At 39.9% G+C, this 16,998-nt stretch overlaps 1 protein-coding gene across 1 annotated transcript; it reads left to right on the forward strand.

Annotated features, from left to right (window-relative positions):
- Nucleotides 1-1,008: 1,008 nt before the first annotated feature.
- NUDT12 (nudix hydrolase 12) lies at nucleotides 1,009-10,651 on the forward strand. Its single transcript, XM_081213982.1, has 7 exons — nucleotides 1,009-1,091; nucleotides 2,474-2,682; nucleotides 3,546-4,141; nucleotides 4,992-5,159; nucleotides 7,218-7,331; nucleotides 8,413-8,612; nucleotides 9,525-10,651. The coding sequence occupies exons 2-7, from the start codon at nucleotides 2,477-2,479 to the stop codon at nucleotides 9,633-9,635; spliced, it is 1,395 nt and encodes a 464-aa protein (XP_081070108.1). The 5' UTR covers nucleotides 1,009-1,091; nucleotides 2,474-2,476; the 3' UTR covers nucleotides 9,636-10,651.
- The last annotated feature ends 6,347 nt before the right edge of the window (nucleotides 10,652-16,998 follow it).

Here is a 16,998-nt window from a genome sequence, read left to right on the forward strand (position 1 = left end):
CAGCCTCCCTCCTCCCAATAACTGGTGCATGAGTTTCTTCTGCCTGTCAATTAGTATAGGTGCAATCTACACAAGCTTTGGCAATGATGGCAAGTTGATAATGGTGGCAAGATTCCACCTGATTTAAATATAAGCTGTACTACTATAGTTTATTCAGAATTTGCATACTGGCTGTGAAGAACATTTTTCCCCACTATTTAAAACCATTTTAACCTGGTGTTTGGAACTTAGGCGGGATGGTGGCCTGCTTAGGATGTGCAGTTCTAGAACTAGGGGGCTTACTCCCGGGTAAGTGAGTTTAGGATTGCAGGCGGGAACCCTGCCCCAGCAAAACTCAGGAGACCTTGTTACTGGGTCAGCGTGCATGAATTGTGACTCTGTTAACCTTTAATACTCTCGAAGCATTTCTAAACCAGTACATGGTCTACATTTAGATTTTTGTTGTTTGCACAGATATTTTTCCCCTGACAGACAACTCGTGTCACCTTTTGCCACCAGCCCCCAATCATAGCTGTCAACTTTTCCCTTTTCTTGCGAGGAATCCTATTCGGAATAAGAGAATTTCCCTTAAAAAAGGAAACCGTTGACAGCTATGCCCCCAATCCGTTTTTAGCTAGACTGCTGCCTCATACCAGTATTAGGGGAGGGTCTTATGGATTATTATTATCATCATGTCACTGAGCTTACCATTTATTCCACCGAGATCACCATTTATTTATTGCAAAAAAACGAGAGCCAACGAGAGCCCACTCTTTTTTAAAAAGACGCACCACCAGAGAACCTGTTTTTGTTATTCTCGTCCCACCCCGCCAAAAAAAATAGTATACAAACACCAGAAAGAATAAACGAGAGCATCCAGTTTTATTTTCTTTTTTTAAAAAAAATGCAGATGTTTAAAATATCCTGCACTTATTTGTATGAAATAAAGTATTATTAGAGGGTTACGGAGGGACCCAGTTGGGAGGAAACTACAATTCCCAGGATGCCTTGCTCCTTCTTCCGGGAGAGGGCAGGGCCTGTCCAGGTGATCCCGGAAGGAGGTGGCCGCGGGCGAGTTACCTAAGCGTTCCTCGGAGGCGAAGAGCCGTAAGGTGGCGTAACGGTCTCTTCCAGGGTCCTTCCTTCAGCGCCCTTCCCCTGGTCTCAACACCTTGCTTCGGAGGCCTCCCATTTTAAACCCCCGTTTTAAAGGGGTCCACATCTGCCTTCCCTTCCCTGGGAAGCGAGCCTGGCTGGACTTTGCCCCCGAAAGTTTCCTCTTTGGCGAGCAGGGGAGAAGGAGGAGCCAGACTCTGGTACTATATTATATGGCAACAGGAGGAAGCCAGAGGGGGTAGCGAGCAATCTGGGGGTTGCTGTCTAAAAAAAAAGGAGGGGGTGCGTCTTGTTCGTCAAGAATATAAAAAGGATTGGAAAACGTTTGTAGAGTATTTTTTAAAAAAACACAGTAGAAACGAGTGAACAGATGAGCAGGACTTAAATAAATTCAGCAATATAAGAGGAAGTCAGAGAAAATTAGTAAGAGTAGAGTAGAACTTGGGAACTTAGAAGAGAGGGGAAGTGAAGTCCTTAGGTTGTCTTTAAGTTGTGTCCTTGTTTGGTTGTGGTTTTGCTTTCATTTTTTGCTTTCCTTTTAATTTGTAGTTATTCTTTTAGAACTATGTAAAAAAAAGACCACATGTAAATAAAGTTACTAAAAAAGAGGGGTGCAGGACAGTGCAAGTTTCACCTTTGGAATGAGCTCTAGGTGGTAGTCATCACATGATACGAGGCACTCTTTTTTTTTCCTCCCCCTGATTGGTTTAAGTGACCCAGCACTGGGATTTGGTATTGGAAACTGTGTTTCCAGATATATGTGGGCTTGCAGCCTTTAAGCTGGAAGTACATCCACTACAACTGCGGAGTAACTCTTCAAGTTACTATTCAAGCCTTTAGCTCAGGTGGTAGAGCATGAGGCTCTTAATCCCAGGGACATGTGTTCAAGCCCCACATTGGGCAAAAAAAATCCTGTATTGCAGGGGGTTGGACTAGATGATCCTGGTGCTCTCTTGCAACGCTATGGTTCTATGATTATCTTCAGGGTGTACAAACAGCTAGCTATCGCCTCCCTCTTCTGATGACTGCACATTTGTGAACCAGTTTCATCAAAACAGAAAATGGAAGAGTTCTGTTTTTATATGGATTGTGCAACCTTACACTATTAGGCCCTATTAGGTGGCAGAAGTTAAAAACAAAGCATGTTGAGTGTGCTAAAGAGAAAGTACTTGCCAAGTGAGCCCTAGAGAACAGTTCTGAGTTGTTTTTTTCTGCAAACAGCCTGAATGGCTTTCCTGAAAATCATTTGAGGATGAGAGTTGTCCCAGTTACATTCAGCCATTTCCATTATATTGTCCTCAGTATACATTGCAATATAATATTAAACCAGATCAACACACTGTATACCCTTTTCATGTTTTTAAAACTTTGTTCGCAGAAAATGCAAGACGTTCAAGGGAATCCAAAGCAGCAGTTGATTTCTGAGCTTCACAATTTTGCTGCTGTTGGAGACAAGATCAGGCTTGCAACATTGCTCAGTCATTCTCCCTCACTTATCAACGAAACTGGGAAGAATGGTTGGACAGCCCTGATGTATGCTACCAGAAATGGGCACTTCGAGACCGTGCAGGCTCTGCTCGAAAAGGGGTGAGAAAAACACAGCCAGCTAATTTATTCAAATTGTCTAAATATATTTGCTGCCATGTTGCACAACACAGTGGAATGATTATATGGGGAAACGGAAATTGCTTATCTTCGTAGTTTTAATCCTGATAGAGCAATACAGACTCCTGAATTTGGGGCTAACATTAATGTTGGAATATAAAAGTAAATCAAATCAAATCCTCTTATATTTCAAACTCTCTTATTCTATGAACATCATGTACACAGAGATGCTTCCATTGATCATTTTGAAGCCCGGGGCAGGGGCTGGGGAGGTTAATTGTGCTAGCCACCATTTCTTGAATTGATAAGATTCACAAAGTAATAACTTTTTGCAAGGGAATTGGTGTATTTTGAGAGCAGGGTTTCCCAAACTTTGGTCCAAAGATACCAGTGGTGGGTACCCTTCATTCAGGGGGCCCACAATGTGTCTAGGAGTGGAAGCAACAGCTGTGAACAGTGGGTGCAGTGCATTAAGTATTCATATTGATTTTTAATTGTATCTTAATGAATGCTTTTATTTCTTACACCAAATGCTATTATTGTTGTATGCTATGTTGTATCCTATGAAATTCAAATTATAATACATTAAATACAATACAGGCACACACATCCTCCAAACTTATGCACATTCCACTTGTTTGCAACTGCATTTATGTGGGTTGCCGCAAAATAAATGAATCAGTTGAGTGGCCCTCCATCGCTCAGGGCTGCTGCCCAGAAGTGAGCGAGGGAAGGTGCATCGTGCAGTGGTTTTATGGTACCTTATATGTTCTGAAGTTCTATATAAAAATGTTGCTTATATTAAGGTGTGTTAACAATTTTTCATTTTATTTTTTTGAAATAAGGTGTGACAAGTCCATGACCAATGCATCCAACCAGACAGCACTGGACATTGCTAAATTTTGGGGCTATAAGAATATAGCTAACTTATTAGCTAATGTGAAGAGTGGACTGGAGCCATTTTTCCTGACCAGTGAAATTGGAGAACGCGAAATCTATTTTTGCAGGACATTGCTTGATAGGAAGAGTGAGAAGAGAACAGATGCGAAATGGTTGAACATAAAACAGAAGCAGCCAACTACTGTATACATCCTTTTTTCAAATTTAAGTCCATTAGTTGCATCAGATGATGAAAAAGATACCTCCCAGTTTCCAAAAGTTAAACTCCATAAGCTTTCTTACAAGGATGTAAAGGAATACCTGGAGCAGCCAGAAACCATCACGCTGATTTTTCTTGGAGTAGAACTTCAGGTGAAAGGCAGCTTGCCTCCTACTCTGAAGGGGAAAGAGGCAAGCAACGGTGAAGACGATAGTTTGGTTGCTTGGTTTGCACTCAGTATGGATGCTACTGCTGCTGATAGATTTATACAGAAGCATCAAGAGTGTTATTTTCTTCATCCACCTATGCCTTCCTTGCTGCAATTGTCTGAAAATGAAGCTGGTAAGATCCCTAAGTGTTTCTCTTTTTAGTCAAAAAATAAATAAAAAATTGTCCAGTAACATCTTAGAGACCAACTGAGTTTGTTCTGGGTATAAGCTTTTGTGTGCATGCACACTTCTTCAGATATTTATTTCGACTGTGTTAGACCAACACGGCTACCTACCTGTCTCTTTTTAGTGCAGGGAGAAAACTGGTTGATTTTATTTATCCTTTTTAGTTCTCATTCCTAGCAAGGTCTTTCTGCATTCAGTTTGTATTGTGGGCTACTGCTTACTGGATTGCCTGGATTGAGCATATGTCTTCAGCGAAAACCATAACATTGTTCTAGGAATAAGGTTATCACAGTCACTGCCGCAGACACAGCTTGATGCGTCTTGCTTGCCCTTCTTGTCCCCTTTCCTTCCTTGTTCTCTACTGCTGCTCCTCAAGATGCGGCTGTATTTTGTTTCTTGGCTAAAGAAAGTTAGGGCTGATTTTCCATTGCCCTTGTCTGCTGTCTCTCACAGAAGCATTCTGGTTACGTGAACCGCAACCTCATGGGTCTTTAGCTTGGCTGTTTCGAAGATCAGGAACATTTCAACGATACGGAAACCCTGCTGTGGTTGAGCTTTCAAGGCTGTCATCTCACACCGTACTTTTGATGTAGTAAATCACCCCCATATGCAAAGACCCAAAGTGGCCAAAAGTAACACAATATTAGAACGAGAACTGATGTATCAGCTTTAATAGCATAACATGAAATGGTTCTTCTGTTGATTTTCATGGTGAATTGGAATGCTGATGTTGCAATCTGTGCTGTAGAAAGAACCCTGCATGTTTATTATTTGCACTTTGTGGTTGCTTTTTTAAGGAGTCATCGCTCAGGCTAGATCTGTCCTGGCATGGGATAGCCGGTATCAGTTCTGCCCAACATGCGGCAGCGCAACCAAATTAGAAGATGGAGGCTACAAGAAATCCTGCTTAAAGGAAGACTGTCTCAGCCATCAGGGCATTCACAACACATGCTACCCACGAGTCGGTAAGAGAATTGCAAATACGTTGTTTTCTCCCCAATAGCGGTGCAAGAATTTCAGGGCAGCCCACTGTAGTTCCTTGCAATCTGAACTTATTATCTAGTTGAAACCAACCTAGTAAAACTGCACATGCTGAAAGGGAGAAAGAAGGGACTGTGGCCAGCTGGAATAATCACATTAAAACATTGGTTCCTTGTTTATTTTTTTTGTATTAAAAACAGACCGTTCGTGACAGCTAGTATTAGTCATCCCTGGAGTAGATCCATTGAAATAAGTGGCCTTAGGTTCATTGATACCAATGGATCTACTCCAAGGAGGACTTAGTTGGCCATCCTATTCCTGTCAACTTGCACGGAAAACATATTCTAGTATAGATATTCTCTTTAAAGTTTTTATCTGATCTTTTGCATGCATAGTCTGACGTTGCTTCCACACTGTTTTATTGCCATCTTTCTTCCCTTTCCTCTCATAGCATGTATTTTATTTTGTTTTTAATCGTTAGTTCTTTATTTTGTCCTCGCGATCTTGACTGATATTGCCAGTTCTGTAATATTCACAGAGAAAGTTAGTTGGATGTGGTATTAAGTGGTTCTTCAGAAGCTTAAACAAAGGGAGTTGTGAACAGGAGACATACAAGACCGCTGAGCCAACAGCTGGTGTTTCTAGTGACATTTCCTTAACAAAACTAGAAGTCAGCAAGATTTGAAGCCTTTGCTGGATGCCTTGCAGCATATACATTTTCCACAGGTCATCAGTCTTTGAAACGTATTTACCTAATGGGATTGTCATATCCGTCATTTTGACAGCAAGGAAACGGTATAGGTTGAGCAGCCAACAGAAAGGGGAGAATGCAGCAAGAAGGTTGGATATCAAAGTGCAAAAGGATTGGCTTGATACTTAAAAGATGGTGCTCAGTTTGTTTAAAAGCCCACAGATTAAAAGCAGAGTCACAGAACAGTTATGAACAACAAAGCAACAGATTAAAAGCTTGAATGAAGCCATCAAATGGTGGTCAGGCCAAAGCCCTCTGATTTCCCCCTCAATCAATGATAGTTTGACATCAGAGAGGAGGGCAAATGGGAATCATTTTATAACAATTCACACCAAAATATAGACAAGAGTCACAGGGTCTGTTCAGATGCAAAATCAAACTATAGTGTTAGTTTTGGAGAATGAGCAGGCATAAACCTCAGACTCATATGCTCCCTCACACACTCAGGGAAGTATGTTTTGTACAAACTAGCAGTGCAAACCATGGCCATCACCTGAGGGATGCCTTAGTAGGGTTGGGGCCATCAGAAAATTATAAGGACTTTTCAATGTACTTTTGTTGTTACTGTTATCATTTACATTTATACCCCAATTTTCCTCCAAGGAGCTCAAGGTGACGTACATAGTTCTCCCGATGTCATCCTCACAGCAACCCTGTGATGTAGGTTAGATTGAGAGTGAGTGAGTGACCTAAGGTCACCCAGTCAAAACACACACTAGAGAAGATTATTCTATTCCAGAAAGGTACTCTGGAATAGATAATTGAGAGAAGACAGAAAAGAATCCTGAAGCATAAGAGAGAATACTGTATCCAACAGGACCTGGAAAACCTGCTGTCGTGACACTGCTCTGCAGGAAGCTGAATCCGACTGTACTTTGAATTGTGCATTGTAGTTGAAAATGTATTCCACTGGACCATTAATCTGTGACTGAAGCTAAAGGCAAGAATTGTTGCTGATTAGGTCACTGCTTTCTGTCGAGTGTGCAACTAGGTCATTTACTCCAGAATTTATACCAAACGCATACTGCAGCTCAGGGTAATTTATCTCCCAAGTTCACTTTTGGTCTAGGCAGGTATATTCCCGCAAGACATTTGTGTTACAAAAAACAGGTGAATAAGTATTTTTAAGGAACCTGCATTAAGATTACCGTCTGGGGGGCTTGGAGAGAATTGGATTTCAGGCTTTTAAAGGAGATGATAATGCTGAGTGAGAATGAGCACACTTATGTTCTTTCTTGGTGTCTTTTGAAACAGTTTGAATTTGAATACATTTATCTCACTTGAATTCTAGATCCCGTAGTGATAATGCAAGTTATTCATCCAGATGGTAACCACTGCCTTTTGGGAAGAAAAAAAAGATTTCCTTCAGGCATGTTTACTTGCCTTGCTGGATTTATAGAGCCTGGTGAGTTCTCTTTGTATATATTGTTTCTTTCCTTTATTTCCATCCCAGATGTTAAATATAAAACTACTCCTTTGCCCTTTGATTTCTGATTTTGAACTTTGGCCTGCAGCAAACCATATTACTGTGTATAGGCATACCTGGAAATCTGTTCTGTTTAATTTAATAATTCACTAATTTGTATACTCTGGCTGGTTCTGAAGTTGTGTAGGCAGACTGGGGTGATTTTTGTCCCTTTCTCCTGTAGCTTCTGGCATCCCCAAAAAGAAAAATAACCAATTTCCCCAGGACTTTGGAACCCCTTCTGTGAAAGACTCCTTCCACAGAGGGGCTGTCATGGAACTAATCCATTGTCAGTTTTTTGGGATGTCAATTCTGCTTTCTTGTAACATACATTGTAGTCATTAAGTCTTTTTATGCCTACATATGTCTTATGTGCCTTGAAAAGTGAAGGCCACATGACATCCAAGATGTGCTCCAGGATTGCAGCGAAATAGTTCTAAGGATATAACTGCACATGACTCTAAAGGCATGGTAAAAAGGTAAAGGACCCCTGGACAGTGTGGTGCTCATTTTGCTTCAGGCCGAGGGAGCCAGTGTTTGTCCACAGACAGCTTTCTGGGTCATGTGGCCAGCATGACTAAACCGCTTCTGGTGCAGCAGAACACAATGACGGAAACCAGAGCACACAGAAACACTGTTTACCTTCCTGACACAGCACTACTTATTTATCTGCTTGCACTGGCATGCTTTCGAACTGCTAGGTTGGCAGGAACTGGGACAGGGCAACGGGAGCTCACCCTGTAGTGGGGATTTGGACCACCGACCTCCTGATCGGCAAGCCCAAGAGGCTCAGTGGTTTAAACCACAGCGCCACCCATGTTCCCCCTAAAGGCATGATGTCAAGGTTGCTATTATAGATGCATTTTTATTGGAAATATTGCCTTCCTTTTAGTTGTGATACTTCTGATTTGTGTTCTGATCTGTGCAGAAAGCTTTAGATCTTTTGAGATGCTATAAAGTACAGGACGTGATTCTAGCTTGGAGCTTTGTCAGTTAACTGTTCTTTCCCTTCTTTGATTAGGTGAGACAATTGAAAATGCTGTTCGAAGAGAAGTAGAGGAGGAAAGTGGAGTTAAAGTGGGCCATGTTCAGTATGTCTCTTGTCAACCATGGCCGATGCCTTCGTCCCTAATGATTGGCTGCATAGCGGCGGCAGTGTCTACAGAAATTAAAGTTGACAACATTGAAATAGAAGATGCCCGCTGGTTCAGTAGAGAAGAGGTAAAGTTCAATTTCATTTCCTTTCTTATTGATTGCCCTCTGACTGTATTGGTTAGAGCATGCAGTATGGATATGCTTTTTTCCCAGGCAGACAAAAGAGTCCTCGTACTCTCCTTATTGTACAGTGATTACGTTGAAATTGAAAATTATGTGTTGCTAAAAGAATTGGTATAGACAGTTGTTCCTGTATTGAGCCCATAGAACTTTCCAGTAAGTTGCATAGACAAATTTCATAAACAAGCTCTAAAAGTCCTGTAGACATAGCAATCATCCGGATTTGGCTTTACCTTTTGTGCCATCCTGCTACTAATAGAGATGAAAATAGAAGAGGTGATCCTCTTTTTATAATAATAGCTTCCATTTGTATAAAAGTATTCAGACTCTCAACTTTCAGGATAATATACCACTAAAAAGTTGAATCATAGAGTGACATGGTTTCTATTTCCTCCCTGTCATTGCTTTTTAACATTTGGCTGTTTTCATTTCCAACAATCATAATTTAAGGGGCAGATCAGATAAATGCAATTCAAAGACCACCCAGCTGCCCCTTGCTTATACTCACTGAAAAACAAAGTGTAATCGGCAAACGTGTCAGATTACACCAAGGCCTAGGATATATTAGTGTCTTTGATATTTTCTAGAAAAGGTCATGGAGCATGCGTGTGGTTTTTCTCCCACAGGTTTAGTCATACATTCAGCAGAGGGAAATAGTAAACGATTAATTGCACAAGGAGGAGTGAGCTCAAATACTTTATGAAACAAACTGGGGCTAGCCCAGTTGCACATCTCTTCTCTAAAGCAATTGGCTGCTAGCCATAAAATCCTTCATATAGTGGATCATTAACCTGATGAACTACGCAAATTTCTTTGCTGGATTTAACTTGCTCAAATATGATATTTTGTATATTTCAGGTTTTGGGAATTCTGAACAAAAGGAACCAGAGTGCGTTCTTTGTGCCACCACATCAAGCCATTGCACACCAGTTGATAAAGCACTGGATTGGAATGAATGCTAATCTTTAAATCCAGCGAGCTGATTTATCTGTCTTGTATCACTGCTGTAGCTGCTACTGTGTTGGAATTAAACTAGATGTAATTAATCATTCAGCATCACATGTGACCATTTTAGGGATTTTGCAGTACATTTGTGCATGTGTACTTTACAGAGGTCATTGCTCCCTGGTAAAACATGTTAGGATTGCAACCTCAGTCTTTTAGTCTCCAGAACATATTTGTGCATACGGTTCATTTCTCAAATCGCTCAAGGTCTAACATTGCCTAAAGTCGGTGATGAGAGAGGACCTTTTCAAATGTAACTTCCCACCTGAAAGTTGCATTCACTTCCAACTGGTTACTCTTGATTTTACAGAGTTTACTTACACCTCTCTGATTTTAGCTTTCCCGGGCTGTTGCTTCAGGCTATGATACACTTACAGCCTAAATCATTCTACCTAAAGGCATTCAGCCATTTCTCAAAACCAGAGCAGAAGAAAATAAGCTTTCTCTGGGCTGAAAAAACGGATTGCAAAGAGCTAATGCTTTTGTGTACTGGAGCAGGCTCTTGAGCCTAACACGTGGATACCTGTATTTCAGGGACTTTTTTGCTTCGCAGACGAGCCATTAGGATAGAGGAAGACTGGGAGGGATATCTACTAGAAGCAGGTATTCTAAGGCCTCTGTATCCCTCAGCCACAGGCTGCTGCAAAAGCCACTTTTAAATAATTGGAGGACAGTGCCTTATGATTTTTCCACATAAATATAAACCTCTTTATTCCTATGATAGACCCCAATGAAACAGTTATCCTGCTGTACTTCGGTTGCCGGAGCGTCATTTGCACAAATGGTACACCAAATCCAATATGGACAGTAAGTAAGATTAACATTTGAGTAAGTGAGGCTATACATTGTGCTTCATCACCCCTTGAATACTCTGCTGAAAGCTTATGCCGCACTCAATTTCCTTATTTGTAGTTTGCCACAAAAGTATTTGCTGTTGGTGTTTTATTGTGATACAGTCTTATTAAATATATTTTGCCTAAGATGTTGCTTAAGTTTGCCCTAACTTTGTTTTTAAAAATAAGAATTAACACAAGGGGAAAAAAACCCTGGCCTTATCTTTCTCTCCCCCCTCAGTCTGTTAAAACATGTGAAGGAAAAAAGGTGGGTGCCAATAGGCTGATTAAAGGTAGGCCATTCTTGAAGCTCCATGGAATTAAATATACTAATCAGATTCTGAGCTTATGGGACAAAAATAGCAATGGAAAGAAGTAGACCAGGCCAATGACACTTAACAAGACTGTCTCGTCTCTTCGCTTTGTTTGGATGCCAATTTTTGTTTTAACCTCCTTGAAAAACTAGAAAGACTTTATATAGAATTTGCTCAGGTAAGTTGCTTTTCTTGTTCTTGCTACACCACTGACAATAAACTATATGCTTTTTCTCCCTCACCAGTCAGGTGGCTAGAGGAATTCGCTTGTACCGTTATTACTGACCCAAGTTTTACAGTAAAAAAAAAGGGGGGGATAAGTAAAAGGAGAAGAAAAGTGATGGTGGGGGAACAGGGGTTGAATAATAAACCCTAATAAGCTTCCTAGTAGATCCACATAGTGACCTTCTTAATGCAACAACTGTATCATAACTTGGTGGTAGAGTATGTGCTTTGCATCTCTGCTGCCTGCTTTAGCAAATGGGAATCATATCTAAGGAAAATATTTAGCTCCTAGTCTCTGTAAGTATTTCTCTTTGTATATCACTAGCCAAATGTCAGCCAGATCTGATGCGACAATATAATTCTGTTAATTCACCATGTTTGCTCCTATGAAATGCAAACATTGTCTAATTTTCCACGATGGAGAAAATCAACTCCTCTTAGCCATGAAGAAAATTGCTTTTGAACAAATAACTTGCAATTCTAAAGTAGCACACTTACCTAGAAGTAAGTCCAATTGAATTCAGTCCAATTTACTTCTGGGTAGAACTGCATAGGATTGTACTGGAATATTGTACGGGGTATAAATAAAAATTATTATTATTATTATTATTACTATTATTATTACTGTTAATCAACTTCAGAGTAAAATTAGTTCTAGGTTTTTAAGTGTGTGTTTTTTTAAAAAAAATAAATTACTTGGCACGTTCAAGCCTAACCCAGTTTCTTTAGTTTCTTTGTAGCAAATCTTATTAAATGCAATGCTGTTTACTTCTGTGAATAAGTGTACTTGGGATCGTTGCTTACTTCATCAAGTGTGTAATTTGACTATATCAGAATATACTTTTAAGTAAATCCTCTGAACATCTTGCTAGTCTTATCAAAAGGTACACCACACTTTTTAAGATGATTTGCTGTAGTGGGATCCCAAATTCACTTCAAATTTTGCTTTGGGTGATATCTAGTAATTTAGGAATATGCAACTCCACCTCTGAAAAAAAATAGTTATCTGTATATTTGCTTTCAATTGTTTTCTGCTGCTTTCGAGGGCAACTCAATTCTAAGATTCACACACACACACATTTTATACCACAGTGTGAAGTGGGAAATTTTCCAGTGCTTTATTTTTCCACATAAAAATTTCAATTTCATAAGTTTATTAATGAATCTATAGGTATCAATTGCAAGTCCAATATTAGTCACACTTAACAGTTTAAACATTTCTAGCTTTCTATACTAAATACAGGTAAAATAAAAATGCTAAATTGGAGCACTCTTCAGCACATCAGAAAAAGCTTGGATACAAATTAAACTGCATTGGAAAATTTTGCAATTCAAAATTCTCCAGAGAACACACACATCACATGGGTCTGCACCTCTAATATGAATGAAAAGCAATACATCATGGTACGTATCGCCTACATTGGTCTCTACAGCCACAGCGCTGTAATTCTACAACAGTTTTGATTTATCCCTGAAGACGCACTGTTCCATTGTCTCCTGAGACAAACAGATGCCAGGAAACTAGAGAGCAAAATTATGATTTTGTCTAAAATTAAAGAGTCTTCATACTGTTTTAAGGAAATGAATCAAAACTGAGGAGAATATCAATACTGATAATTATTTTCAACTCCAGTTAATTAGAGTACTAGTTTTGATGTCTTCTCAGGCTCTATTTGGTAAGTTGTTCAATTAATTAATTAATTTCAATTAACTACATACAACCAACACACCTGGGCTGGATTGGTGGTCAATGCAAAGCTGGTAAGAAAGTTCTGGCTAAGATAATTAGGGATTCTCATAGGAATCCATCGGAGGAATCCGTGGTTTGAATCTGTGTTTAAATTTAATCTCGATGAGTTGCGAGTCAATCGAGACGTGAAGTAGAAGTTTCTTGATTGGAACTTCTGGGGTCTGGGTTCTTCCATGGCTGCATTTTATTTAAAATTAAAATTAAAAAATCTAGATTGGAAACTTGGAAAGTGATGTGAGGTTATCCCTTCCCCGCGCTGCCATTTCGCCATAGGAAATCATATTCCACCAATATTGTTGTTTGCCCTTGTTGGGGGAAGAGTTCGTGTATTGTGGAGGAAACTGCAAAATGCAAAGTCTGAAAGAGATGAATAAACCAGTGGAAAGGAAGAGCTGTTAAAAAGTGGGAGGTGTAAAAGACCAGAGTGGTAAAACTCGATCATTTTGAAGGGATATATGCTTTGTGCATTCTATGATGCTATGGTCGCACTTGGGTTTTTTTTAGTGAAAGAAAAATGCTTTATTGCACAGAGTCATGGGATTGTAGAGTTGGAAGGGACCACAAGTACAATCTAGTCCAACCCCCTGCAATGCAGGAATTTTTTGTGTAAGGTGGGGCTCAAACTTACGACCCGAAGATTAAAAGTCTCGTGCTGGACCAACTAAGCTGTCTAACAAACTGCAGATTTTGATACTATGGCTGAGATACTATGAATGTTTTATGACTATAAAGGTCATATTTTGGAAATGCACTGTTTTAAGCAAACTTTTCATCACAGGAGAAAAGTAATCACATTATTTTATAAATAATTTTATAAAATTCCACTCCTCCCCCCCCCTTTTTTGTCATTTTGGCCCTCTTCTTGATTTTGTTTGTCTTCTCTTTCCAGCCAGTGCTCCTCATTATAAAGTCATTTCTCTCCTTGTTTTTCAGAAATAAGCAGTTTAGAAGCTAGAAGCTAGCAGCTTATAAATAAAATAAGGTTTCATGCTAGGGCAGGTATTGCACATAATGATAGGTGCCATAAGAAAAAATGTTAGTAAATATTAGTAACTTCTTTGTTACTTAACTGTTCATTCTGGATCCAGCCAGAATGCTGCTACTTGTTTGGGAATAACCTTGTGACATGAACACTATTTCCATATGGCATGAGTCTAATCTTGTAAATGGCTGAGCATCTTTGAGACGAGGAAAGTAGGGTGTTAGGTACTTTCTAAGTTTAGGAGCTTGATAAGGACTTGATCTTGCAGTCCTCATTCATTCATGTAATCCTTATGGAAGTCAATGGGGCCATTCATATGTCTGAGGATTGTTGGATCAGTGTCATTCCCATTACGCTCAGCGGACCTTGAAGAGAAACCTGCAGTGTGGCAGGTGGCGGGGAAGGAAAACAACTGAAGACATCCGGTGCACTTCTTTAGAAGGCTGCATAAGATGACTGCACACACGTGTGTCAGGATTGGGTGCGTTGTCCGCTGGCAGTAATGCCACTGTGAGACTATTCGCCAGTATTTTAATAAGAATGTTCTTATCATACCATTGCATGGAGCTTCTAGCGAGCTCACGCAGCCAATTGCCAGGCTTTTAAGGTTCACACTCTTTCAACTCAAGAAATCTTGATTTTAAAAACTCAAGGCATTCCGCCTGATTTCACTAAACTAATAGCAGATTGGAAGAACACAAACTGTTTCTTAAAGCAATAAACCCAGATGCCAACTTTGCTGCCACATACACCCGGACAACACCCGGACAACACCATTACTGGCCCCAACAACACCAAACATACCATCTCAGGAATATTTAATTGCCCATCTTCTAACATTGTGTATGCTATCAAATGCCAACAGTGCCCTTCAGCTCTCTGTATTGGATAAACAGGCCAAACCCTATGCCAAAGGATAAATGGACATAAATCTGACATCAGGAATCACAAGACAGAGAAACCAGTAGGAGAACACTTCGATATAGTGTTCCAGGACATTCTATACAAGATCTCAAAATAGTTGTCATATTACAAAATAATTTCAGAAATAGACTGGAAAGAGAAGTTGCTGAATTACAACTTATTACCAAACTTAAAACCACGGAGAGACCTGGTCTGAATAGAGACATTGGATTCTTATCTCATTGTACATGATAAAGCTATTTTCGGCCATCTCATCCCTTGCTTCTTCCTGTAAGACCAATTGCAGTTGTTAACAGTCGTCAACAGGTTTACCACACCTATCAGCCAATCATCCATTCCCACCACCCTTCTGAGTAATACCTCTCCCCACCCTCTCACTATATATAAGGACCTGGTGACTTCTGTTTCAGTGCATCTGAAGAAGTGTGCATGCACACAAAAGCTCATACCAATAACTTAGTTGGTCTCTAAGGTGCTACTGGAAGGAATTTTTTTATTTTGTTTTGACTACGGCAGACCAACACGGCTACCTACCTGTATCTGCTTCTTAAAGGATCATCTGTTTTATGCAGGGGCAAGAAGAAGGGCGTCTGAAGTTTGGGCTTCTCTGTGAGGTCTGTAAGAAGCCAGGTTAAATTATTTTTTAGGAGAGCTGGATGCAGATGGTCTATGGACATTGATCTTCACATGGTCTTGCAGAGTGTGATAAACGAACATTAATAAATTCCAACAGAATCTACCATGATTACAGCCAACACATCTGTAAGATGTAATAAGCTTTCTGGAATGATTTCTTCCTCCTCCTGCTATATCTTTATATAGTGTACTGAACATCTCCTTGCTGCCGAAGAGGGAAGCAGAAGAAACCCATGAAACAAATAAATAGAAATATGTTCATGCACCTCATATGTTTTCTTATCCTTTGGCTTCATTGAATGACCCTGCATTCTGGTCTTATGAGAGAGATGTTTCCCTACGTACATGAACATTCCCTTTAATGTGAACTGAAAGTGCCAAGGAGATGTCGCAAAATTCACTTTGTTCCGGGTATGCTTAACCTTTTGGGTAACATCCAGATATTCAAACCAAGATCGTTTGGACCTAGAAAAATTCATAGATAAATATCATCCACCTGGTTTTGATTAAGTCCATTTCTGCCTCTATCAAATTTGTTTAGCCAACCTTTTCGGGGGATATTGTGCAGCCCATAAAAAAGTTATTCCCTAAGTGGAGATGTTAGAGACATTCTTTAAGGGGGAAATTGCTTAAAGTATTAGTGTGACTCTTCAATCCATAAGAATGATGAATCACACTGTTACTTGTACAGAGCTTTGAAAGCGCCCATTTTAAGTTGATCCTTTTAAGATGGCTGTACTTTCAAAAAGGTATATATTGCTATATTCTGCTATTAAGAGTTAAGGGTGGAGGGGAAACTCACGCAGTCTATCTTTTCAGCATCTGACAGTTAAAGTGTTCCGTTTTTTAAAAATAGAGATTTTTCTAAGTACTGTGTCAACACAAGTGACAGAGCTAAAAACTTCCTATCAACACCCTTCAAAAAAACGGATATCTTGAGTTCCGTAGCAGCTTTTTATATTTATAATCTGACATTATAAAATACTTTACTCTTGCAGTACTGTCAATTAATGCCTTGGACTTTAAAACTGCACTGCCACTGAATGAAACTCATCATTTCATGCCGTGCCCACAGTGGCACCTGGCAAGCTCCTAAGCTCTGTATGATTTTAATCAGTAATTAAAGCACTATATTCAGCACTTTGCCAAACAGAGAGGTTAAACAGGGAGAGCCCTGCTAGAATTACCTGTGGGATTAGAAGGGATGTTTTTTGTTTGTAGAGAATAACACTTCTTAAATTAGCCAGTGGATGCCTGTTCATGATTGCTACTGTCTTTTTTAAAAATAAAAAGTGTCAACCATAATATTCAGGGACTACAGTTTCTCCCCCACCTAAAGTGATTGACAAGGCAGTGGTCAAGTGTTGGGTGCTCCAGCTCAACCAAGCACCCCATTGTGGGAAAATCCAGTGAAGTCGTGTTATTTAATTCATTTATTCTATCCCACTTTTCCTCCTAACAAGCTCAAGGCAACATATGTTCTCACCCCCAATTTTATCCTCATGACAATAGCTCAGTTGGTTAAAGCGTGGTGCTGATAATGTCAAGGTTGCAAATTCAATCCCTGTATGGGACTGCTGTATATCCCTGCATTACAGGAGGTTGGATAAGACGATCCTCAGGGTCTCTTCCAACTCCACAATTCTATGATTCTATGACAACC

This window comes from Podarcis bocagei (genome assembly GCF_964188305.1).
Source record: "Podarcis bocagei genome assembly, chromosome: 11".
In the NCBI taxonomy this organism is placed as follows: Eukaryota; Metazoa; Chordata; class Lepidosauria; order Squamata; family Lacertidae; genus Podarcis; species Podarcis bocagei.

Coding starts and splice junctions, on each gene's coding strand:
- NUDT12 (XM_081213982.1), top strand. CDS start 2,477: ATGCAAGACGTTCAAGGGAATCCAAAGCAGCAGTTGATTTCTGAGCTT. Junction 4,142..4,991: donor ATTGTCTGAAAATGAAGCTG/GTAAGATCCCTA, acceptor TGCTTTTTTAAG/GAGTCATCGCTCAGGCTAGA. Junction 5,160..7,217: donor CACATGCTACCCACGAGTCG/GTAAGAGAATTG, acceptor CTTGAATTCTAG/ATCCCGTAGTGATAATGCAA.